Genomic DNA, 25214 nt, shown 5'->3' on the forward strand with positions numbered 1-25214 from the left:
TTTTTTTTTTTTTTTAAAGCAGGAAGAATGCAATGCTCTCTGTTCAGCTAGCTTCATAATGAGAACAATGTAATCAGCCAAAGAGTAGAAAGGTCACATTGTTCATTATGAAAATGGAAATTTCACTCTCTTCATTTCCTGAAAGTGCCTTTTATTTTATTTCTTTACATATCATTTAAAATGAAAGATAATCTTCACTGGTTTACACAATAGGCAATTCCACTGACATTGTGAAAACACTGTAGAGTATAAATCACAGACAAATTTGAATCTTTTAGAAAAATAATTGCTCCACTGATGATRTATTTATACTAAATATTACAAAATGATAAGAAAATGTAATTAGCCCAAAGGGGATTAAATTCAGAAGATTAAACTTTTTTTATTGACAGTTTTGCCATGCCATTAAATCCACAAGGTAAGATTTAAAAACTCAGAGAAGAATTTGGCTAGAAAGTGTGGAGAACAACTGGCTGACAAGAAGTTTTACAGAAAAGAATATGGCCATTAAAAAGAAGCAGACTTTGAACTTTTGAGTCTTAGTGATTTTTTTTTAAAAGACGAATTGAAGAGGGTTTATAAGCAGACTCATAATTGTAGACCTGTGAAGTTACCATTTCTCAGATCAGCATTGACAACTATTGGAATAACGTGTCAAGTTTGTGTGCTGTCATTCAAGAAGAATATGAACCAACTATAAAAAGTTTGAAGGAAAGCAACAAGATCTCTTATTTAGAGATCTGGAATACCTGTTGCATGCGGAAAGGCTGCAGGAACTGGGTTTTGTTAACTCAAGGGGAAAGCTGGGAGTCTGATTCAAGACCTCAAATACGTAGAAAGGCTGTTGCAAAGAGGAAAGGACCAAGCTTATCTCCATGTCCATGGTGGACGGAAAAAGAAGTAAACAAGCTTAAATTGCAGCAAGAAAGATTCAGAAATATTAGAAAAACTTCTGAACTGTAAGGGTCACAAAATCAGGAATAAAACCTGCCCAAAGAACCTTGATCTTCCTTTGTGGGTGGAAATCTGTAAGAATCAATTAGAAAAGTGTCTGTCAACAGTGAGATAGATATAGTTGATCCTGACTTGGGCAAGCAGTTGAATTAGATGACATTTGAGAGTCTTTCCTCCTAAATGATTCCATGATCCTACTGAATTGTTTTTTGTTCCAGGCAAGAAATACTTTTTATTTATAACATAGAAAAGAAAAATGAAATTCTCCTGTCTTCTTATGCTAATTATCTCTTTTTGGAATCACTGAAAATGTCAATAGTTGTACAAAAATAGGTGTAAGGGTCTTTTTTTTTAGTTAAAAAATAACTGTATGAACATTTATGCAAGAAACAGATATGTGTAGGTGTCAGAAAACTCCTGATGACCGAAACAGGTATTGAAATGGATCTTTAATTGCATAGCAAAGCTGTATGTTATAAATAGATTTTGAGTGAAGAACACAGCAGTATTTTAGAGAATTGGGGGAAAAGGAGGTAGAAATATATTATACTGGTGTTTTCATTATGGGCTGTACTGTGACACCCTCTGTTTTAGGCAAATCAGTACCAGACATCGCAAATAGCTTCAGCAAAAGTGTTGCTCAGTATGAGTGAGGGTGTTACAAATAGGCAGGCCGACAAAGATACTTCACAGATTATCTACAGAACTCAAGCATTACTGAGGAGAAACAACTCCCTAGATACCTAACATTTAGGCACAATTTATGTGCTCGCATTAGGTAGACTAGAGTTTATCTTTCTTATGCTGGAACCAAAAGACATTCAGCAGAGTTTGACTGGAACATTACACTGACTGGGTTGCAAAGAGTTTATATTAAATTGAAGTTCATGAGAAATTAATAGACTTACCAGGTTCTGGCATAGTCCAGGCTTTACATTTAAAGTGCTCACTGGGATCTGAAGGTTGACCTATACCAACCAGATTTGCAGCAGCAATTTTGAATTCATAGAAGGCATCTTCCATCAAATCCTCTACCTTTTTGGAGAAAACAAATCAATGTATGTACATTAAAAGCTATGATTTGCATTCTTTTAATAAATGAAATACTTAATATATTAAAAATAAGCATTCTGTCATTGGTTAACTCAAATCAGACCCTACTGCTATGCTTGGAGTACTGGGATACTCTAATCTGAAGATTTTACATTTAAACCAAACACACTGCAAAGGTCTAGATTTTATTTCCACATTTCAGCTTCAGATGAACAGTTGTGGAACAACAACAACATTCAATGTATTGGCAGGACAGGCTGTAAAAATTTAGAGCAAAGGTCCATGGAGCTCACTCAATGAGTGGCCCCTAGCAGATACTGAGGAAAGAGTGTTCTTACATGAAATAACTTTTTGTACTGCTTATGAATGACCACACACTTAAGTAAGAGTTCAAATGGTGTTTGGTCATACTTGACTGAGCAGAGAAGAAAAAACAAGAAACTAAAGGGAAAGCTGATCCATTTCTTAGTTCAGCAGTGTGTGGAGATAACTCTGGGAAATATTCTCTGTTGATAATTTTATGTGGTTTATCTGTGTCCTTTTYGTATTATTACCTAGCATTATAAAGTAAGTAGGTAAGCACTGCAAGTGGTATGAGCAGAACCGACACCATCCTGTTGCTAGTCTTCCTGGTAAAATAAYTTTGGATTATCCAATGAGGCTATCACCGCATCACCACCTCAGATTTTGAGGTCAAGGTAGACATGTTATAAGGCATCCCAACAGCCTGAGCCTCTCCACAAACTGAGCACATCATGGTAGCAGCCCTCTCCCACCCTTTCTTTCCCAGACCATCTCAATATAATAAACAGGTCTTCTGCACCTCAAGCCCCTAGATAATTTTCCCCAAATCATATTTTAACATATTTCTCAAGAGAAAGATGCAGCTGAGGGCTGTACTTCTGGTAGAGATATTGAACAGCTTTATTTTTTTCATATAAATAAACTATAACTGTTCTCTGGCAAAATAGGAGATAAAACAGGATTTTAATGTGATATTTATTTTTCATGGGAACAAACATATGATGGGATGATTACCTGAGATAGCATCAGATAGAAAACCAAAGCAAAACAAAGTAAACTAGGAGAAGCCAGTCACTAATACAATTTAGCCAGAGTTTCCTGAAAAGCTGTATACTGTAAATGACAAGAGAGAACAGAAGTTCAGTTGTAAAAACAGTTTGAAATCCCCAGTTAATAACGGAACAAATATTTCTGGGGTTCCCACAGAATCACTTAATCAGTCAAGGACAAATCTCTATTGATTTCCTAGTGCTATACTGTCCATACAAGGGCCTTGGCTGCTTGCAGTATGTCATAAAATATCCTGTGCTTCTAAAAGCTCTCTTGCTTTTATTTCCCATTAGTATTTCAGATTCCAGTCCTTCAAAATAATGTATGAAGATGCACCTTCAGGCACAAATACAGTTACTGGCAGGACTGAGACCTTAAATATCAAATTAATTAAACTCCGAATGGTTTCCCCTAATTTACATTACACATTTGTTTACAAACACACTAAAAAATTAAAATACCTAGGAAGCACTGCTTACTGCTGCTCTTTCATGCCCATCCTATTAGCTCTTTTTTATTTCTCAATACCCATGCTCCATCTGCTGTGTCGGAGATGTCAGTTATAAACTCAGCCATAAGCCTTCATGCATACAGCTGAGCACTGCACTGCCTCTGCACATTGCACTTTCTTCTGCGCATGAAGCATTCTTACTGAGCTCATCCGCAGCGCAGTTATCCACTTTAGATTCAGATCTCTGCTAAAGATCTATTTCTGCCCTGAGGTTTATAGGAAGCTTGCTGGCTTGCAGGGGTATTTCTAAAAAGTAGTTGGGAATAAATGTCTGATTGTTTACCTTAATTTCACAAGCATCATGTTGATTAATAGGTTTCTGTAGCCTATCTTCCCTAGCCTTTCCTCATGGAAGTTCTCATCATGCATTTCCTCTGTTAAGAAACACTGAATGCATTATAAGAGCAAGCAGAAATAATTTATTTCAAATCTAAAATCACAGCTGTCTGTTACTTTGGAGCACTCTTTGGAAAAGAGGAGATGAGGTATAATGGTAGGTTTGTTCACAACTCCCCTTTTTAGCTGAAGGCAGACGTTGAGAGAAAGAACTGGGCCACTTCAATTTGTTCTCAGCCTATCCTCATCTTATTTTCAAGTCTCCAGTTCTACAGACAGCATGGTCTTTTAATGCTTCCATCTAAATGTTTCCATCTTTCCTCTACATGTTATTACTCTGGATATATATATAGAAGTCATTAATGAATATAGTTTATGAAGCATTTTATAGCTCATCTTGTCCTTAGCAAGAAAGGTGCTTCACAACTTTTTCCTCAGAAGTTCCCTCATCTAAATGACCGTGTTTATCTTAGAATTTAATAGCAAGGGATGGCACTGATTCACTGTATCTCCTCCTCAGTTCTCAGGCTTGTTGCACTGCAAAATACACAGTGGAAGGGCCTGTTTGGGGTGAAGCAGGTAAACTTTAATAATGTCTCTACAAGAAAGTAGAATTCTGCCAAAAGTAATGACATAATATGAACCAACTACAGAAAGATAAGAACTAAAAAGTACTAACCGTATAAATTGTCCGGGTAATAAGGGAAGAATTGACTTCATGCCAGTTTTTATGGTTAGCTTCCCGTTTATCGATATAATAACCAAGGATTGGTGAACCTCCACTGAACCTCGGTGCTTTCCAGCCAAGGGTCATTGAATGACCATCACAGTTAAGAAGTGTGATACCATGAGGATGTGATGGACAAGCTAAAAGGAAATAAGCATACTGAGAGTTATGATAGAGTCTAAAACACTGCAGAGCAGAAGTTTAGTTTTTCTGTACTGTCTTTGTTTTCTGCAATGTACTACTATCAGTTACATCTCAGTAAAAAAGTAATTGTAAAGCTGCTAATCAAAATTATTTTTATCTACAAAAATAAGCATGAAAGCTCCCGTATGAAAGATCTGCCTCATGAAAGATCTGCCTCAGAGTGGCCCTCTGAGGCGACAGAAAGAAGGAACAGACTAAGATCTTTAGTATGGAAATGGTAGTGGCAGCGAAAATGTCTCCAGATCGAATACTATGCTACAAGATTTCAGAAGAATCAGAGGACATTTTCCTGCCAAAAAACAAATAAGCTGATTAAATGCTTTTGGAATGGATTAAGACTCAATAAAAAAAATGGCTATGAGCTCAAATGAAATGAAGTCGTGTGACTGTCTCACTTATGGCCTCCATGCTTTTCCTTCCTATCCCCTTATTCTATGCCTACTTCAGACTGAAGCTGCTGTCTACCCCGTAAGGAACAGAAAATGGTTAAACTTGCACAAGCCTATGCTACGGGGAGGCAGGAAAGACATTTCCCTTGTGAATTTTCCTCAGAGGTACTAGACCTACATATGGCAGAAGCAGAAATGTCACCCAGGCAGCTTCCTAGAAATGCAGATAATTGTTTCCTGAGTTACTTTTTACACCCCTCCTACCAGCAAACACCCCTTCTAGTCTAGAAAGCACTGTTTTGTTTTTTCCCTCTGCGCAAGAAAGTTCACCTGAAGACACTCCTTCCTGGACCCTGTCATGCTGCAGTCAGTACAGGCTGAGCTCCTGATCCTAAAGCTGATCCAATCTTTTCAGGTGACTTACCAGTATTTCTTGAGAGAATCTGATTTACCTCATTTAGAAGAGAACATGTTAGCCAGGGCCCTTAATGCAATTCCTGAACTTGTAGCTTTACTAGTGATCAGCATGAAAACAGATAGTAATCAGCAGAAACTGACTTTTTGTTCATTTTATCAAATGTAGTGTGATATTCAGACTGGCTCTGACTTAAAAAAAGGCTTTTGCAGTTGCTATCACTTCTTGATAAATAATAATGACCATAGCAAACTCCTATACATGCCTTTCAACCAATACTACAGAAGGATTCTGTCCACACAAATGCGAGTTCACCTGCGAATAGTCCTACTAAATTCTTATTAAGGCTACTGAAATGAATAAAAGCTATTCACATGCCATAAGTGTGTATAAGATCCACCTGGCCTGTGTGTGGTGATATACCCCATGCAACCCTCATTGTCAAACACACACAGTGACAAAATGAAAGGTGCCACAAAATTTCAAAGTGCAAGTGCATATACAACCTAAAGGTGGCAAATGTAAAAGTGTTCGTGTACCACCTACCCATATGAGACACACTTCCTCCTAAAACAATCAAAAAGAGTAGGTTTGTCAGTAACACCACATCCAAATTTAAGAAAGCATCTTCTAATAGGCATTCTGAATGGCAAATATTTTACTTCTGACAAGTATGTGTGTCCCTCGCTAAGAGGAAGCCACTCAGGGGGTGTTTGGGTTTTTTTTTTCCATTTTAAGTTTTTCGGTATGAAACTAAAACTGTTAATCGAACTGACCTTCAAAGTACAAGTCTTTTCTGTGACTTTTTATTCAAGTTTCAAGGCTCTGAATGCAGTGCAGAAATGAAAATTGGAAAAGAGCCCTTAATAGCCCAGCTCTGTGTACTTGATGGTCTAAATAATTATTCTGCCCTCCACTAGGTATGTATCATCCCTACTGTAACTAGTGGGGTTGGCACACACAGTGGGTTGTTCTTGCACGAAAATATTTCTTGCAGAGTACCAGAGGAGGTAGATTGCTTCCCAGACTAGAGCAGCCAAAGGGACTTTTCTGTTTGGTCCAGGCACACAATAAGAAAGTTTCCTGAAACTCTACTAAATGGAGCAGATGTCACGCTAAACTGATTTGCACCACTCCAAATCACCCAGAAGCCACTGTCTAACTTAATCAAGATTTACGGTTTCTTTGTTGCAACTGAGGAGCAGAAGGCAGCCCAGCCATTATAGTGACTCTGACTCAATAATTCTAACAGACTCTACGAATAACTATTTTTTTCCCCCCACAGTGACTTTTCCGTGGAGCATAGCAACATGCCACAGCATAACCTTACCAACGGGATGTGACCTATGGCTGTAAAATGTGCTGTCATAGTAAAGGAGACCAAAGGAGCTGGTTGCTGCAGATTCGTACCTTGTTAAAGAAACAAGAAGCTGAGTTGCACAAKCATACTTACTAAGGGCTGCCTGTACCATTATAGCCTCAGACTCCTGTGAGTTTTCACTGAATCCTACAGCATTCACAGCTTTTACACGGAAGATGTACTGCTCCCCAGTTTCCAAACCATGAACAACAAACCTGAGTTAAAAAAAAAAAAAAACAGCATCACATATTAGTTTATATTTTATAGGAAGCATTCCGTGCTGTAAAATGAAATCTTGGCCACAATAAGCAAGCTCAGCTTCATGAGTGCTTCACAAAGGAAAATATTTCCAAGAAAGAACCCTAATACTGTACCAAGTATATAGTACAGTATAATTGGATGGGACACTGGAACAAAAGTTAGAGGACTCATTAAATTGCTAGTGCTGATCTACTGTGTAGAGTCAGATAAACCACAGCATATTCCTTCTGAACTTGGGGTTGCTAAATTCCAATCTATTCTTGGCAGGGACTGTTTTTCACTATATTCATAGTAACTGCCAAGAAGAGCTTTCAATTTTGATCTGAAGTTCTAGGCAATTATTGTAACAAATAGAATTGTCAGGACTGTCCTATTGTAGGATGTGTTCACATATGAAAAATGGAATTTTTTTTTTCTTACTTTTATGCTGTCCCAGTCCCTTTGACCAAGAATTAGTCTCTACTTCTTCTTTGATCAAGTTCCTTGATTGCTTGATCAAAGGATTTCGCTGAATACAGTCACTCAAAATTAATTAATAACTGACAAAATACACTAAACACTATGTGCTTGTTATCTACCYATAAGAAAAGATAAATAACATAAACAAACTTTGCATTTGGTGAGTAATTCCAATAAAAGTAGTCATAATTTTCACAAAGGAAATTATTTGACGAATCACGTAACAAAGTAATGTTTTCTGGAGGGAGTAAAAAATCAGCAGAAATACAGACAGGGCCACTATCATGACAGGGGAGCTAGAGACAGGGGCTCTTCTTTACCCATAGACCTAGCAGGTTGGGGAGCTCTGACGTCTCTGGGGCAGCACACTTGGATTTCATACACAGCGGTCTCAGCAACAGCAGCACTTTCTCCACCACATTTATAGCAGGAACAGCAATGTGCCCTGATGGCCTGGACTACGGGCTCCAGGCAGGAACAGCCTGGAAAGCTTCTGCGTCCCCTCTTCTTATATTCTTTCTCATGTGCATCAGGTCATTTCATCCCAGACATAACCCAGACGTCAAGAAAGGCATTCATTTTATGCTCATTCAGGACCAAGTCATACAGATTCATGTCTCTGAAACCTATTTTTATAACTCAAAGGCATGGAATAGAAAAAGACACTTCTCTTTGGAGAAACAAAAATGGAAAAAGTCTGCCCTGCAACCTGAAAGGTTCAGGCTTGAGACTCTGCAGACTATTTTTCCTCAAACGTTCATCTTCCACGATAATGCCATTGCTTACCACATAAATTTACTTAATATTATTCTACAGTTTTCAAAACTCCTGGAAATACAGAAGCATTGTCAATACCTGTTATATTTAATAGGTTTGTGGTTACTAGATTCCCAGTGATTTGATCCCACCACAGAATAATCAATGTAGTAGCCATACAAATCCTCTTCATGTTTTGGCTTATCCCACTGAACTACAACTGATGTTTTTGTATTCCTTGTGGCCACTATCCGACCAGGTGCAGATGGAACAACTAAGAAAAAGAGAGAAAATATTCACTATAATGAAATAAATAAAAATAAAACTAAGTTAAGTTAGATACAACATTGTATACTTTTATCATATTTAATCACTATAGCTATGACTTCTACTATGTTTATAATATGCATTTTAGTGTATTTATTTTGCTATAAGTAATTCACTTGTCTGGATACTTATATATGTGAGTACATACTTAGTTTTTCTACTGGTTTTCTTATAGTAAATTTACTCTAAGCTACTAGTCTCCATAATTTTGCGATTTTATACAGGTTTCTGAGGAATGAGTTATAGAAAGACATATTTTCAAATGTCAGTGCTGATAAAAATGTATGGGTATGAAAATATTCTCTCTCAATTCAGAATAACAGCTTCAGGTATGCCTCCTGTAGCACTACTTCATCAGTAAGTAATGCACATAAACTATTTAAGTGTAGTATCATGAGAGTTAGGAAATRCTACCTTCCAGTCAGTTCATGACCACCCCAATTCAGGAATAGCCAGCTTTTCAGCACAACTTTAAGCATGTGTTTGAATGCTAAGTTCTTAGCTAAACTTAGCTAGATGCATTTCACAGAAGCATAGGCATGTTAGTTGCAAGGGATCTCAGGGGGTTGTCTAGTCCAACCTGTCAATAGGAGTGGGACTGCCACCAACTCTAAGCCAGGTCAGTCATGGCTTGTTCTAACTGAGTCTTGAAAATCTCTGACAATGGAGATTTCAAAGCTTTCCTGCAGAACCCATTCCAGTATTGCACTGTTGCACCTTTTTCACTAAGTAATGTCCAGCCTGAATCTTCCAAACCATAATTTGTGTCTGTTGTCTCTTGTTTCATCACCTAGCATTGCTGAGAACAGTCTGGCACCATCATCTTTGTAACTCCCCTTCAAGAAGAGGTAGACTGCTATTAGATCACCCCTTAGCCTCCTGTTCACCAGGCTAAACAACCCCAGTACCTCAACCTCTCTTCATAGGTCACAACCTTGAGGCCCCTGGTCATCCACTAGACTGCTCCAGTTTCTCCACATCCCTGTAACCTAAGGCAGCCATAACTGGACCCAGTGCTCCAGAAGCAACCTCCCCAGCATGAAGCAGAGAGAAATAAAGCTTCCTTCAATCTGCTTGTCACAGTCCTCCCAGTGTAGCATAGTATGCAGTTCACTATATGCAATGAAAACGCACTGTTGGTTTATATTCAGCTAGACACCCTGAATGTGCATAAATAGAATCAGAAACATCAACATCCAAATGTAAACAAAATACCTTAGTTAATAAGGGCCAGTTCAAACAGTCTGTACACTATAAAATACCTTTTTGAGCTTCAATAACATAAGGAACTGAGGCAATGTCTCAGCCTTTCATGATAGATTAAGAGTGGCACCCAGCACTTACCTATCAGAGGCATTTTAGTTTCCCCAGATTTATATGTTTCATAGAACTACAGCTGAAGCAAGCAGCATGAAACAAAAAAAGGCAGCATTTTTTTTCATTCAGTCTTTCAATCTCAAAATAAAAAAATAATACTTACATGATATTGTAGTTTATACAGTAGGGTTGTAACATTAAGTGGATTGAGGTTGAGATAAAAGTACCTAAATGTAGGAATTTACATATACAAGAGTTTACATTTACAAGCACATGTTCCTAAGCTGCCATTATAGTCAAAGATCTAGGGCTTGATTCAATTACCCACACAAACATACTTAGTGCCATTTTAGACATTCTAGTGCATTGCAGACTTCTTCCTGGGGATGGCAGATATGACTCAGGACATACTTGCACCCCTGTGAAATGGCAAACTGAAAGCATCTCGAAAGGTACTAGATGTCTGGGCGGGAAGCCGAACTGAGCCACTAACCGGCGGTCAGTGGAGTGCTGAGAATGATTCATCTCACCCCARTGTAGACACCCCATGGGTGGTCAGCCAAGTTATCCTTTAGGCTCCACAGATTGCAGTGGGAGTAGAGACCTCTAGAGCACTTGTAGATGCCTACATGGATACACCTAAATTTAGATGTCAATCTCAAACTGAATCCCCTCTTATCACTCAATTAAATTGCCTACACACATATACTAAGTGCCATTTTGGGTGCACTAGATGGGGAGCACCCCATCTGTCCTCTAGTTGCTGCTCGAGAAAGAATGTCTCCCACAATTCCCGTGTCATGTTTGCCAGCCCCATGAAGTTTTCTCATATACCCGCAGGAATGTCAAACAGCGCTATGTGCAGGCAACTAAACAAAGCCATGTGCATCCATAATGTATTTTAGCACAGGTAGTTAACTCCATCTCCGAAAGTACTGCAGTTTCTCTTTAAAATAATATCTTGTGCTTTCTGTCTTCCACTATTGCTATGATTTATTAAAACCTTCTTGTGCTAATCCCTAAGGGGTAGCCTATTTTCTGTACTAAGTGAAATAAATACAGTATGTTTCTTCCCTACCTCGGGGAATGATGAACAGTTTAAATAATTTATATGTATCAATGAGATATCAAATCAAGAATACATAAAAGCACAAGATGTTTTTATTTCATCTTGTGTAGTTTCAAATCAGGCAAGGTGCTGGGTTACATTTTTTAAATTACCGTAAACATGAAGAAGACTCCATTATCAACATCTAGTGCACTATGGTATATCAGATATTGTACTCATTTCTTATCTTTCTGGCAAGTGTACTAGTAATATGTGAGCTCTTAAGGTGACAGCTGTCAATACATGGGACTGTTTATCTGTGACCTTTGCTAAACTGCAAGAGTAAACCATATATTTGAGCAACAAGATGAGTAATTGCTCCCTAAATTTTTGCTTGTATGTTTAAATGTGGCCCCAAGATAAACCCTTCATTTTCCTTTGGAAAGTTGCCACTGAATATGTAGATATAACTTTCCCCAACACTGAAATCTAGTCATCTGCCTGCCACAGGAATTCTGCTCCAGCAATAATTCACAACTTWGATTACTCAGAAAGAAAGGAAAAGCTACCTTATCTAATTGAAACTGTAGGGAATTAGGTAATATATAATTACCTGAGCCAGACAATAATTATCTGAGTTAGTGATTAACCAGTATTATTCTACTTTTTTGACAAGTCACACCGAAAGAGTACTCTGAAGAATGACTAACTAAAATTAATTTAACTTTATAACAATTATTAGTCTCAACAAGGAAATGCACAATCATTAGGAAAAGTTCTCAATGTTTCCAAAATTTAACATCTTGGTCTTTTTGGAACACAAATGAATTTAATTACTATTATTGTAATAATATTAATCTAGTTATGATGAGACTTGTTTATTTGCAATTTTTTTAAATATCAGTTGCATTTAATATTGATACCATACAATTAATGCCTTACCAACAGTATCTTGTGGTTGAATAGGTTCTGTGATTTCAGATGGATCACTGATTCCATGCTTGTTTGCTGACAAGACTCGGAAAACATATGATTTTCCTTCTGCAAGGTCAAACACGGCATAGCGAGGAGATTTTACAGCAACCTGTGCATTGACTCTTTGCCAGCTTCCACTGCCAACCATGGACTACAAAAAAAAAAAAAAAAAAAAAGGAAAGTAAGAAAGAAAGATGAGGATCATTTTGGAACTGTCAAAAAAATGAACATATTGCATCCTGTCATGAATTTGTTTAAGAATGAAAGGAGAAGGATCATTCTCAAATGCCTTGCTTTAACATATGCAAATCTGCATTGCTCATGCATTCAGTTACTCTACAGAAAAGGTCTGAGTACATAAATGTCTCCATATCTGTCTAGACACCAATATATGCCTTCTGGCATACACAGCTAGCCTTCAGTTAGGGCCTTGACTGTCAGCTCTGATTGCTCTCAAGAGAATTACTCTCACGTCCTGCAAAAATCACTTGAACACCCAAAGGTTAGTCATAAAGCAAACAAGTTCTAATCCAGATTCTGTAGAAAGGTGGGGAGGGGAGTGTTTCTTTACTTGCTACCATATGTTTATGCACTCTGCTGACTAAAGTCATGTCCATAAGAATATTCATCAAATGAAATAATTACTTTAGAATATTTTCAGCATAGCAGCTGAGCTAATTATTACCATACCTCCATACGGAGGAGTGCCAGCAAACCAGCACTCTGAGAGAATTCTGCTGTCCAGTAGCTTCCCCAAATAAACTGTTGACCCAAAACAAAGATAAGCCATGGGCTATATCAGTGATTTTAGTAAAACTCAAGTGTCCAGTGAGCAGCCTAAATAAAATTGCTTTAAGACACAGAAAGGTGCATTAAAATTAATTTTTCATAAAATTATGGAAGAGAAGTCTGTGAACAAAACCTGTTAGACTGTGAACTCATTAAAGAAGGAATAGTGTTTCATGGGTGCTTAGAAACCACTCTGCACACTATTACAGATAAATAATAAAAATCTTTTTCATAGATACTGAACCCAGCTATTGTTCTCAGTAGCAAAAAAGAAATGTAATTTCTTCATTAATAAAAAGATGGAAAATATGAAAAGAGCATCATTTTGCCATATATCTTACATTCTGTCATGAGAAACATTAATTGTTGTGTTTCATTTTGATGGAGGCAAGAATCAGCATAATGTTTTATTCTGTAGTTTGATTTAATTTATTTCTGCTGTTAAGGGAGCATTATTTTACAGAATGGAGAACTCTCTTCCATTTTGTGTTTCTTGAAGACTTTCAAAATTCTGTTTTATTCTTTAGGATTGATACTTCTTTATTTAAAATACATTAATTTAAAATTGTGCATTCCTAACTTAAGAGATGTCTGTGCAAAGCAATGAACAAATATTCATCTATGAACTGAATGGGCTATACATATACATAACAGCTAGTTATATGACAAAGGATTTTAGAGTCAGGTTTTAACTAGTATAATGAAACTTTTTTTTCCTAATAATAACCTTTTAATTCTCAGTCTCAGTTTCTCTTAGTAAGTTTGGGATTTATTTAAAACTCATTTGTTCATCATTCCCACTGCTTTGTACTGTTTGTGCTGTTATATAGAGTTATTTCTGTAAAACATGTGAATATACACATTTCCAAAGCATATTTAGAATGAAATTCAACTAGCAAAGCGTAGGTGTCCACTCAATAAAAATCTGCATCTGAGCTTTTCATCTAGAATATTTCTGTAGGTTCTGGAAACAACTAAGCACTTTCAGGACACATCTTGTCCTACAGTGGTCATCTAATATATGATTTTTGAATCATGACAAAGAAGTTGCTATTTCTCCTGCACTATAGGAATATCTAGGTAACTAGTTCAGATGTAGACCTATAAATTTTAGGCAACTAAAGTGAAGATAAGTCCCACACTTAGCGTCAGGTTGTGATCCAAAATGTGCTCCTGATTAAAGTTATTTTTACTTACATTATTCTTATTCTAGAAAATCTAGTCAGCAATCAAAACCTCCCTGTTAGTTGATACATAAACACAGGATAAAGAGATGGTTCAAAATCTTTAACTCAGCATGCTTGCAATCTATAGACAGGACAGCATGTATATGGCAGGGAATAAGGATCAAAGGAAAGGATCAATGACATAACACTGTGTTGTATAGGAAAAAAATAGATATTTATTTCTATGGAAATTTTCATTACTTTTCTTAAATGGGAAAGGCAGAGTGGGAGAAATCATGAACAYGTTTGTGGGAAAATTTAACTAGTGAGTGGACTTCACCTTACACCTATTGCTTTGTCATCCACCAGCTGATGGATGATCCATAAGGTAGGGAAGGGTTCTGAAGGGCTTTTGAAGTTGAGATTTTAATGTGGCAGAGAAAGAGAAGGCAGAAGTGGGGGCATATGAGGGGTGATATGAACAGAATTATCGGCTAGGAAATGAACTTTGGAGGAATGTGCTGAACAAGTGTGAGAAGAGAAAAATTACATGGTAAGGACCTGAGGAAAGTCTCTTGCAATATTCAAGATGCAGACTGAGTGTGTGGCAGTTTTATGGATGGTTCTGGTGTTTGTGGGGGCATATGCTACAGACATTATTCATAAAGTCTAATTATAGCTTGGCATTGAAGAGTTTTAGCGGTCAGGGATGAGGCCCAATTTACCTACTGAAATGATGGGGAAACTTTGTAGGAAGGAGAAAAGATTAAGACCTCTGGATGGTATCCAACACACTTAAGATAGACACCTGGCTCAGGGACGGATGTATCTAAATCTTAGTAGCCCAGGTAGGGGAAGAATGAGCCCAAGTTCCCTGTCAAGTCAAGGGGAGGAGAAAGGCAGCCGTGAAGACTACCGGGGAGCAGTGAACCTGAGACAGAGGTCTACCTCTCTCTATTGACTTCATATTCAGGGAATGAGCTGAAAATGTCAGGCAAAAGCAGAGGGTGCAGTACACCTGTGGAAAGGGAGGTGAGGATCACATGATGAGTCACTGTTTATGACCTGCTCTGCTGCAGGACCCCCATATACTTCCCTTTAATAAGGACAGATTGCAAACTGCCAGCCCTGACTGTAGGGAGGAGAAATCAAAGGTATTTCTTTTCTATTAAAAAGTTACCTTATACATGTAGGATTGCTCTCATTTTAGACAGCAGTAAACAAATAGCACAGGGCGTCCATTTTGCTGGACCTTGAATTCAATACTCTACTCATTAAAGCATGCAATAAGACATTTGACTGTCCATGCCTTCTCCAATATCCCATTGCCAAGTCCTGCAACACTCAGAGTGTTAGTTTTGTTGTTCATTCTGTAGTTCTGAAAGTGAGTTGAATATAATTGCACGTGGCAATGAAATGCCTTACAGTTCAATGCCACTGTACAGTACAGTACCTTCTCAATGAAATACGTTGGTGGCTCCTTGCCACGGGGAACAGGTGGATCCCAGCTGAGTACAACATATGTTTTGCTGATTTCTGAGGCATGTACATTGGTGGGAGGGCCTGGAATCTGAATATCGCCTGGAAGAGTAATAAACGTAGTGAATGTTAAACAGCAGATTAACCACCGCGTCAGCATTTGTGCTACAGCTCATCTTTCTGAACTCCCACCCTGCAGTACGTTGCTCAGCTATTAAAGGCTACAGTATCAGTCGTGCAGTTCACTTCTCGCTTCAGTTCCATTTTGAGGAATGAAACATCCATGTTAAAAGTTAGTTATTTACTTTTTCAAAGTTAAATATTCCCCTGAAAAGTTGTGCATTTGTCACACATGCTTTTTCTTTGATCACATTTGAATTACTTTAATCTGCTGTGCAAAATGCCTTGGAAAAACCTACTCACTATATGCAAATAAGAGCTATTTTTTGATCAAACACAGAAGTCCAAAGAGTTATTATGAGAAATTAGACTAGAAGAAGATAACTGGAAGGGAGGTACACTCAAGGAGAAAAGCAGCTTAAAATGAAGTGGAAAGTGGAAAAGGAAACAGAGAATATTAACACTATCTCCAGTAATGTGATGGTATTACCAGCTGGATAATCTAGAGCACCTCTAAGACCTCTGGACCAGAAATGTACTAATATGTCACCAGCCCTTTCTTGACTACCTCAGCTGGAGTGGCCTGATCGACCACCCCCTCCTCACTCTCGCTGCCACGTTACCAGGACCGGCATAGCCTGGACCAGCGCTGCCCTTTGTGGTCACACTCTCCCACCGCAGCACTGAGAAGGAGCTCGTTTCCCTACCAGTGGGATTACAGTGGTGTAAAATAGCCAGACATAAGGAGAGCTTCAGACCTATGAAGGACAGCTTCATACATATCTACATAGCTCTGAAGAAGCTTCCTCCTCTGTAACAGTTCAGACATGGCAATTCAGCGGATACCTGTAAATATTTTAGTTTTACGGTTTACAACAGAGAAGGAGAAAGTTTAGTTCTTTTAAGATAAGTTTTGCCACTTCTGATGCAAACAAAGAGCATATATCCTCTAAATGCTCATAATTTGACATTAAAAAAAGAAAAATGTTTCGGTAATAATCTCTGAATCATAGAAGTGAAGTTTGGCGGTTTATAAACATCTGTAGAACCAACCAGGCTCAAAATGTACACTAAAGTTATTTCTTTGTACATTTTTCCGAGTCAAAACCATGCTTTTTTAAAGCAAACTGGGACTTATCCAGTCAAAATTTATTTTCTCTCAGTGCATTCTGATGTTTGATTTCCTACAAATATATTTTTTCATTAAGAAAGACACATAAATGAATTTAAGAAATTGCCAACGTACAGTCAAGAAGATAATTTTAAGCATTAAAAATAATAATTTTCAGTGCAGTGCATACAATCAAAAGGCTTTCAATTGGTTTCACATACCAAACCTCTACATTTTTTCTTTTACATAAACATTCTTGAAAAACCCCAAACTGATATAATTTGTAATGATACAACACGATGGTACAGTCTGCTCTTTCAGAACGGAAGGTCATCTGGCACTGAAAAGGCAATCCATTTGTGATCTGTAAGATTACTTTTTCAAAAATGGTCTCCAATTTTGCACATGAAAGTAATGATATATATAAATAGCAGTATTTGGATATTCACGTCCATTGATTAAATATGCACAAATCATCACAACAGAAATCCAAATATCATTATTTATATTTATACCAGATTGGCTGTTTAACCACTCTGATCATTCTCAGGCAATCCTGAGAGCAGGAGTAGATACTTTGAAGCCAGACAGGTAAGACAAGGATGTTCTTGATCCTATAACGTGAGAATAGCCATATCAATTAATTTAGGATACTATTGTCAAACTAGAGAAAATTCATCTGGGGTGGGGGAAAAACCATTTAATGTTTCTGAGCCTGATTCTCTTTGAATTACACCTATTCTCAGGTGAATTTCCTTTTATTAGGTTATTAATGGAGTTATGGATATATAAGCTTTGTGGAAGATACAGACAGAATATCCATACTACTGAGCTATTATTGTTCACATTTTTGACAGTTTAAGTGATGAGAAGATCATTATCCAGACCAAAAAAAAAAAATCAGCACATATAGAAACTACCAAAGATAGAAGAAATTCAGGCTTTATCCTAAAAGCTGGCAGTAATCTCTCCAATTCTCCTGAGAAAAAACAATGGCTAGTCTATAACACTTCCTCAATAAAAGCCTCTTTATTCAGACAGATATATTAATTTAGAATAAGACTGGATTCTATATTTTTAAATGGAAAACAGCTTGCTCAAATCATGAAATTCTCTTTAAAAAGCTGTATTTGTCTCCCAGAAGAATAGGAAAGAGGGAAATGTATGTGATCAAATGCAATGTTCTGCTGCTTTAACACAACTTATCACTAGCCAAAGTAAAACATTGAGATGCTGTCAGCACATAATGAAACCAGTGCAGTCAACAGCATAATGCTGTCTGTCCTTTTAGACCTTTGTCTTTGCCTTCTGCTCTCTCAGGTTTGCAAGACAGAATATCTGTCTTTATTTTTATGAAGAGTTTGCTCACTAGGTGTATTTTCTTTTATTTGCTATGTTTCTAATTATAATCTTAAATTCCTAGGATATAGACAGATGGAATGAAATCATGGAAAAGTGGCATACCTTCAAGGTCATCCTTTCGGATTACAATCTTTCGCCCTTCATCCACATGAATAGCTGTTAACCAAAATATTCAGTTAGTTTCTTGAGCCAATTTGATACATTCATAAATTTTGCAAATTACCATTCATCAGCAGCTAAAAAGCTTTTCTGTATCTTTATATACCTCTGTTTGTATAACTCTATTATTAAAACTTTCCAAAGATGGAATCAACTGAAAGTTATACACTGCTTCATTCACTTTCATGGGAAAACTAAGCATGACAGTACTATTTAAAGATGAACTAAAAAACAATAATCATGGTCACAATTCTCAGGCAGATTGGAGGACAGCTATATCATGATTTGGGCTTTTGCCATAAGAATTAGCAATAAATTTGATGGAAACATAGCATATTCAACTCATGTTTTACAACATTGGGACCTGCAGTCTTCATAATGAGTTTAATTCTCCTCTGCATAAAAGGGGCATGCAAAACAATAGGTGTGCAAGTTTATGATATATGTAGCCTTTGTGCTGGGTTTTTGGACAGGGCTAAACTAACAAGACTACTTTCTGGAGCCAGCCAGCTTAGCTCACTCATGGAGAAGTTCTCATGAAGGTTCCTTTGCAGAATGCAGTGGCCTTGAGCACAAAATGAGTTTTCAGAAAGAGCTGTTTCATTAGATTGACTTTTTCCATCTGCTAGGAAAGTCACAATACCAGAGGCCCCCAACTTGTGGAAAGGGAGCTTTGTGCCAGTGCTGACACTTCCCTTAGCAAAAAAAGGAGTGGGTAAATATGAGAGTCTCTAGGGTGGTGAATTCACATCACAATTCTTTTTTTTTTTTAACTAAAATAGGCATATTCAATAACTTTTTCAAAAGTGATTGCCAGCAAATGTGAAAATTTGTGGGATCTGAGTGCCCATCTCCCAGTGGAAATGATAGAAGCTTTCAGGACATATTGCCTCTTTTGAAAACATTGCTCCTTGTGATAATAAGTTTTTATATTTAAAAGAAACAAAACCAGCCATAATTGAGATGGAATCCCCAAGTCCTGATAAATTGTCAGTATGGATCTTGCTATTGCAGCTGTATCCCCCACCTTGAAATTAGTGAGACACCCATTCATTCAAAGGAAGAAATGAATCCTGCTCCTTAGGCTACTAATCAAACAGAATCTGAAAACAGAATCTGAATAAATGTAAGATCAAATATTGAACACCAGTTCTAGCCTTGAACAACCTACTTTGTGTTCTGTCCAGGTCAACGGGGTCAAGAGCTGCCACTGGTTCAGAGACACGGGAAGGCCTGCTAATGCCCGCACTGTTCACTGCTCTCACGCGGAATATGTAAGACCGTCCCTCGTAGAGACCAGTCACAGGATACTTGCAGATTTTTACAGGAGCGTCATTGCACTGGATCCAGTTTTCCAAACCCACTTCACATCTTAGAGTAGCAGAAGACAGCATTTTTCAGTGTTCGTTTGTCAAAGTCATCCCACAATAAACATACACCATACTTACACACACCAAGTCAGAGTCACAAAAGATGTCCTCACTAAATTGAGGAACTAATCCATACAACTTACTAATGAAAGCCACATTCTTTAGACACCCTTTTCTTTGTCCTTACTAATCTGGTCTCACTGTGCTCATACTTACTTATAATGCAGTTGCAAAGGGCATTTTTCTTGCATGTTTTCTGGCCTTGTCAACTCCCTCTACTTCCCTTCCACCAGGTTCCCTTCTTTGTCATATCAAGCACAAGTTACTCACCTTTATTTTTAACATGCATTGCCACAGAACATGCTGAAATTGCAACATTCACCTGATCTTTTCCATCCCTTTCTCATTATTTTTTTAAGTAAGCACCTCTGTGCTTTTGTCTCCAACAATGGTTGGGCCACAGAGTGCAGGAGTCACCGTGAAGCACGGTGATGTCCTCACACTGCCTCCTTTGTCTGCACATATCTCCTTTGTCTGCACATATCTCCTTTGTCTCATACTGCCATAAGCTTTTGTGGTGGAGAATGCCTTTTGCTCTGACAGCACCCAGCAAACTAGGGTCATGGTCAAGGACTCCTAGGCACTGTGGTAATCCAAGCAAAATGTCAAAAGGCACAGCTGTGTAGATTATACACATAACAGGTGAAATGCTCCCATGATCTATGCACTGCACAAATTGGATATAAATGATAGAGTCCTCAGGGCCCAAGCTAATTTCCCCATACTGACAGCCATTCATAAACCAACATTTTCCAGCAATTTCCAGACAGTTGTCTCTGAATTAGACCAAATTATAGGATATTGGATAGCACTGGGCCGCGAATGTTGCTTTTAAGGGTAGAGCATTACACATTATTAAACTACTTCAGTAATGTTTTTGCCAACTGTTATTTTCAAACACTAAGGATCAGATGTTTAGCTCCAGCTACAGGGGAAAAGCATGGGCTTCAGAGGAAGAGATGCAGAACAGCCCTTGGATCCCCTGGTCCTGGGCTGCCTGCACTGAGCTGAACCCACAGCAATGTGCAAAGCAGGCAGTAGGAGTGAGAACAGCCCTTCCGATTTAAACCACCAGCTCCTGGRAACCCATGCCTTGAATTCATGCTATGTTGTTGTTAAGGCAGAAGTAAATAGATCATGTAATAAACTCTAGGTTTCAGCTTCTGTAATGTACAGCTTAAAGAGACTTAAATCTGATTAATGGATTCTGGCTTCTATAAGTCAAATAGTGCCAGGGCTCGCTCGTTCTCTGATTTGGCCAAACCCATGCTGTTGAACATTTTTTGTCTCTGATAAAGGGTGGCTGCCTGAAAACTGATTACTGGGAATGATCCCATTGCCCTTGTTAACTTCCAGGCTGTGCCCAGAAATTTCCTAAGAAAGTGCTAGATCATCTAGGCTAAAACTGTTCCAAGGAACATTCTAGTAATTTAACAAAGTAGACAACTGGGCTCCAGTGCTTGGAGCCTGTAAAGATATAACTAAGCAACACAAGTATCATAAGATAAAAGTGGTAATTTTTTTTTTCCCTTCAGTAGATATGTGCTTCTGGCAATAAACAAAATTAAATAATCCCGATGCTTACATACTTGTCAACAAAATATCCAATGACTGGGCTCTGGCTGGTTGTGTTTGGTGGTTTCCAAGTAACAATAACATAGTCTCTGTTAGCATCGTGGCATTTAACATCCATTGGTGCCCCTGGTGCTCCTGCGATTAATGCATCAGCATCTGGATTACAAATAAAAATAAATCAGTTTTGATCCTGATTCTTCTGAAATATACCACAAAGACAAAAGGGAAGATTTCCAGTTCACTGTGCTATTATTTTCTATGAGGGGGAGCCCAAAGATTTCCATGCAGACTAATTCACTGCACTAATGAATCAAGCCTATAATGTCTATCCCCCTAATCAGGTAAGGAAGTTCAGGGATATTTTTGAAGGTAGAAAAGTGATTTAGGCATCAAAGACCCATTACTTTTCATGAGACTTAAATGCCTGACTTCCCCATATGTTTTTGATAATCTTTCCCACTAAAAGCTGTATATCAGTGGGTTACTGATCAGCCCAAAGTACTCAGCAAAGAAGGAAGGGAAAACAGACCCCTTAAAGAATAAGAAGTTTGTAAACTCCTGGCACATTTTTGAGTCTACTTTTTATTTTAAGTCTTACAATATGAGCAGGCCTAAGTAATGAATGTTCTTTCATTAAGATACCTGTGTGTGGCTTCATCTGAGAGGAGCTGACTGGTGTGAACCCACAATTGCTAATCAAATCTCCTAACAGATAGAGCTCTCTGCCTCCAGGAAAAATCTTTATAACATGTAAACATCCTAGACATCTAGACAGAGTCCAAAATTATCACTTTCTGGGTTTCCCTTTGCTGAAATAACCATGCGAAAGTTTCAAGTTTGATTTGAACCTAAATCTTGGTAGTTTCTCAAATTTTTCCTGAAATATCTGCAAGAACCACTGTGGCTCTAGAACCTACTGCCAAGAGGCACCTGTACTTTGCTGTGCTTTACGCGTGTCTCTTGCACTGAATTTGAGGTGTCTCATAGGAGGAACCCTAGGGGACTGAGAATATTTGCCATATTGCAAAAGCAATCAGTTGTTAGAAGGCTGGTGCTCAGCATCAGGCCTGCAACCTCTTGTAAGGTTTCTCATCTATGGACCTGACTGTACACATGAAAATGACACTGTAACATCAGATCTCAGCCCATGTGAAAAGAGGTAAGAAGGAGGCTGACAGAGGACACCATAGACCAGGGAAGACATAGCTTAAGTCCAGGGTCCCGTGCATGCRAAGGGATCAGACAGAGTAAAAATAGACCAAAGAGGTACCTAACAGTGATCCATCAAAAAAACATTAATCACCATCCACCACACACAAACTGGCAGGAAAAAAATTGTGCAAGGTACATACGTTCCAACACATTTCTAAGAAGAACAAGTCAGATCTATTTAGGTTTTCAGCTAGTATAGCTCCAATGGCTTCAGTGAGGCTACTCCGGTTTGCTACTACTGAGGGTCTTGTCCAAAGTATTTAAGAGAGTGATAGAACTGTTCAGTGAGAGATATTTTTATCTTTTAATAAAAATAAAAAAAGGAAACTAAGTTCTGCCCAGAGGTGCATACAGGAGCTCATTCTCACTTCACTGAGAGTTGTATATCCAAATGTGAGGGCAAATCCTGAATTCTGTTCTATTTTAATATATTTATCTTTCTCTTATCCATGCCTCTTGTGAACATTGTATTTCTTCAGTGAGCAATTTTTTTACTTCTCTTCTTTCCTCTGATTACTGAGCTGTCTGTGACTGATATATTGGTGGGAATATTTCTTTTGCTTTCTCCTCTGCCTCCTTCTAAGTGCAGGCACAGGACATGAGAATGCCTGAAAAGGTCCACTCCTATCTGGTAATCTCTAGAGTAAAAATCATCACAGTGAGGACAGGTAGAATTCAAGGATGTTTAGTCCCTACCAGATAAAGGAGACAGTGAAGGAGGAAACAAAATGTTTCTTCACAAGATTGATTTCTCTGGTTCTTCAGGAAGGAAAATAGCTTCAGAAGCAAACTCCTTTTGAAGCTCCCCACTCATGTGATGTCACTGTCTTGTTTCTAGCACAGACTACTATAAAGAAAATCAAACAACTATAAAGTACCAAAATGCTGGATTTCTCTTACACTTTCTTCATTAGATGAGATTGTTTAAATAAAACTACTTTTCCTGCTGCTCTTTCTAATTTCTCCCYAAGAAACAAATGAAAACCTTACCTCTGACAAACAGGAATGCACTGTACTCATTCACCCCACCTCTTGTAACCATACGCAGGGTGTATAAACCTTCATCATCTTTGTTCAGATGGGTGAAAGACAGAGCTGCCTGGCCTTCTCCAAAGTACAACTTTGTCCACTTGGAGTCCTTTATTAGCACGTCTGGAAGAGAAGAACCATCAGGCGCCGGTTCCCACACTGACCAGAACAACCAACTTCCCAGTGCCATTCTGTGCAGGTCAGGGGCACAGACGGGTCTCTGTGCCAGCTGCATTTGGAGTCACAGTGCTTTGATGTTATCAAAATTCTACAGAGACTAAACTGGATCCCTCCAAACTTATTTCATTGCTGAATTTTAGAGAATATGAGGTGCCAACAACAGAAGCAGGACTGAATGCCCTTCACTATCATTTCTAATACACTGCCAGGGAAAAATATTAATCCACATTTTAAAACAATCATGCAAAAACCTTCCATACACTGTAAGAGATGTAGAATGGAACTTTGATTCATTTTTAATAAGTTTTGCTATCTGTTCAGGTCAAATGTCAGATTACTCAATTTTTTCCTTCAAGTTTAAAGATCAGATTTCAATCTAATCTGAAGATTGCTATAAATATGCACTAAATTTAATTCTTCAAGGCATGCCTGTTGAGCAGTGAATGAAATTAAATTTGAATTTCTCACAAGTGAGAGGTGGTGACCCATGATTAATGTAAATTAATCTGATTGCCTAGTGAACTAGAGCAAAAATATGAGCAGAATATTTTACGCTAGTCAAGAGAGTTCCTATCACCTTCTTTCAATAATTGATTGGATTATTTTTTTATTTTAACTCCATAAGACCTGCTCCATACTAATTTATTCTAATCAATGCAGCAGAATTGTATTAAAAAGAGCTGGAGATCTATAGATATTTATTATTCTGTTGCTTAAAAACAGCTTGGAGCCCATACTCACACAATTGCAGAGGAATCAGTTTGCCCAGTTACCTATGTATTGCATAATAAGGTGTTAAAAGCGGCCTGTGTTCAGATGATAAAATGTCAATAAGACACAGGCTACTAAAACTTAAAGCAGTAAGTTACATGATCACCTAAGCATACAGTTGTTTTGTGAGAAGCATACAAAATAAATTCAATTGCACTCATTCTCATGAGATCCTTAATCATGAGATCCTTACCTAGAAAATCTACATGTCCCCTTCTTCTTATGCAAGTCACAATGGTACTGAGAGAGMCTTTGAGTAGAGTGTCATGAAGAATTTTAAATGAAATCACAAAATGTCTTTACTAATATTAACCAGTTAACCAAAATATGATTTCTCTAGAAAATCATGAAGTAAAAAAGGAAGTTGAGTGACCAGCACCTCTGAAAAGCAAATGTAGGCAAACTTGTATTGTCTATTAAGGCCAGAATCATCCACATCCTGTCCCACCATTTGCATGTACCTCAAATCAGAACATTCCAGCTTTGGTAAGAGCAGAAAAATCTCTTTCTTTCTCACAGGACCAAAGACCCACCAGGTCCCCTTAGAAAGCAAGGGCTGTCTTTTTTAATGCAGTTGGATGGATGACTTTCCAAATAAGGCCAAGACAAAGAATGAATTTTGGAGGCCATGAGGGAACTCAGAAATGCTACATGAGTGGGTACCT

The 25214-nt window shown here is 37.9% G+C and overlaps 1 protein-coding gene across 1 annotated transcript in view; it reads right to left on the reverse strand.

Moving 5' to 3' along the window:
* Window positions 1-25214, reverse strand: part of MYOM2 (myomesin 2) — an 83190-nt gene that overhangs the window by 32556 nt on the left and 25420 nt on the right. Inside the window, exons 10-19 of the mRNA XM_026072060.1 lie at window positions 23560-23721; window positions 21372-21513; window positions 19524-19723; window positions 18296-18349; window positions 15575-15702; window positions 12134-12317; window positions 8599-8773; window positions 7117-7238; window positions 4608-4795; window positions 1863-1989 (exon numbers count right to left, since the gene is read on the reverse strand). Of these exons, the coding sequence (XP_025927845.1) occupies window positions 1863-1989; window positions 4608-4795; window positions 7117-7238; window positions 8599-8773; window positions 12134-12317; window positions 15575-15702; window positions 18296-18349; window positions 19524-19723; window positions 21372-21513; window positions 23560-23721 (1482 nt within the window). The remainder of the gene's footprint in view (window positions 1-1862; window positions 1990-4607; window positions 4796-7116; window positions 7239-8598; window positions 8774-12133; window positions 12318-15574; window positions 15703-18295; window positions 18350-19523; window positions 19724-21371; window positions 21514-23559; window positions 23722-25214) is intronic.

The sequence above is a fragment of the Apteryx rowi genome, unplaced genomic scaffold (assembly GCF_003343035.1).
Source record: "Apteryx rowi isolate R43461 unplaced genomic scaffold, aptRow1 scaffold_335, whole genome shotgun sequence".
Classification (NCBI taxonomy): Eukaryota; Metazoa; Chordata; class Aves; order Apterygiformes; family Apterygidae; genus Apteryx; species Apteryx rowi.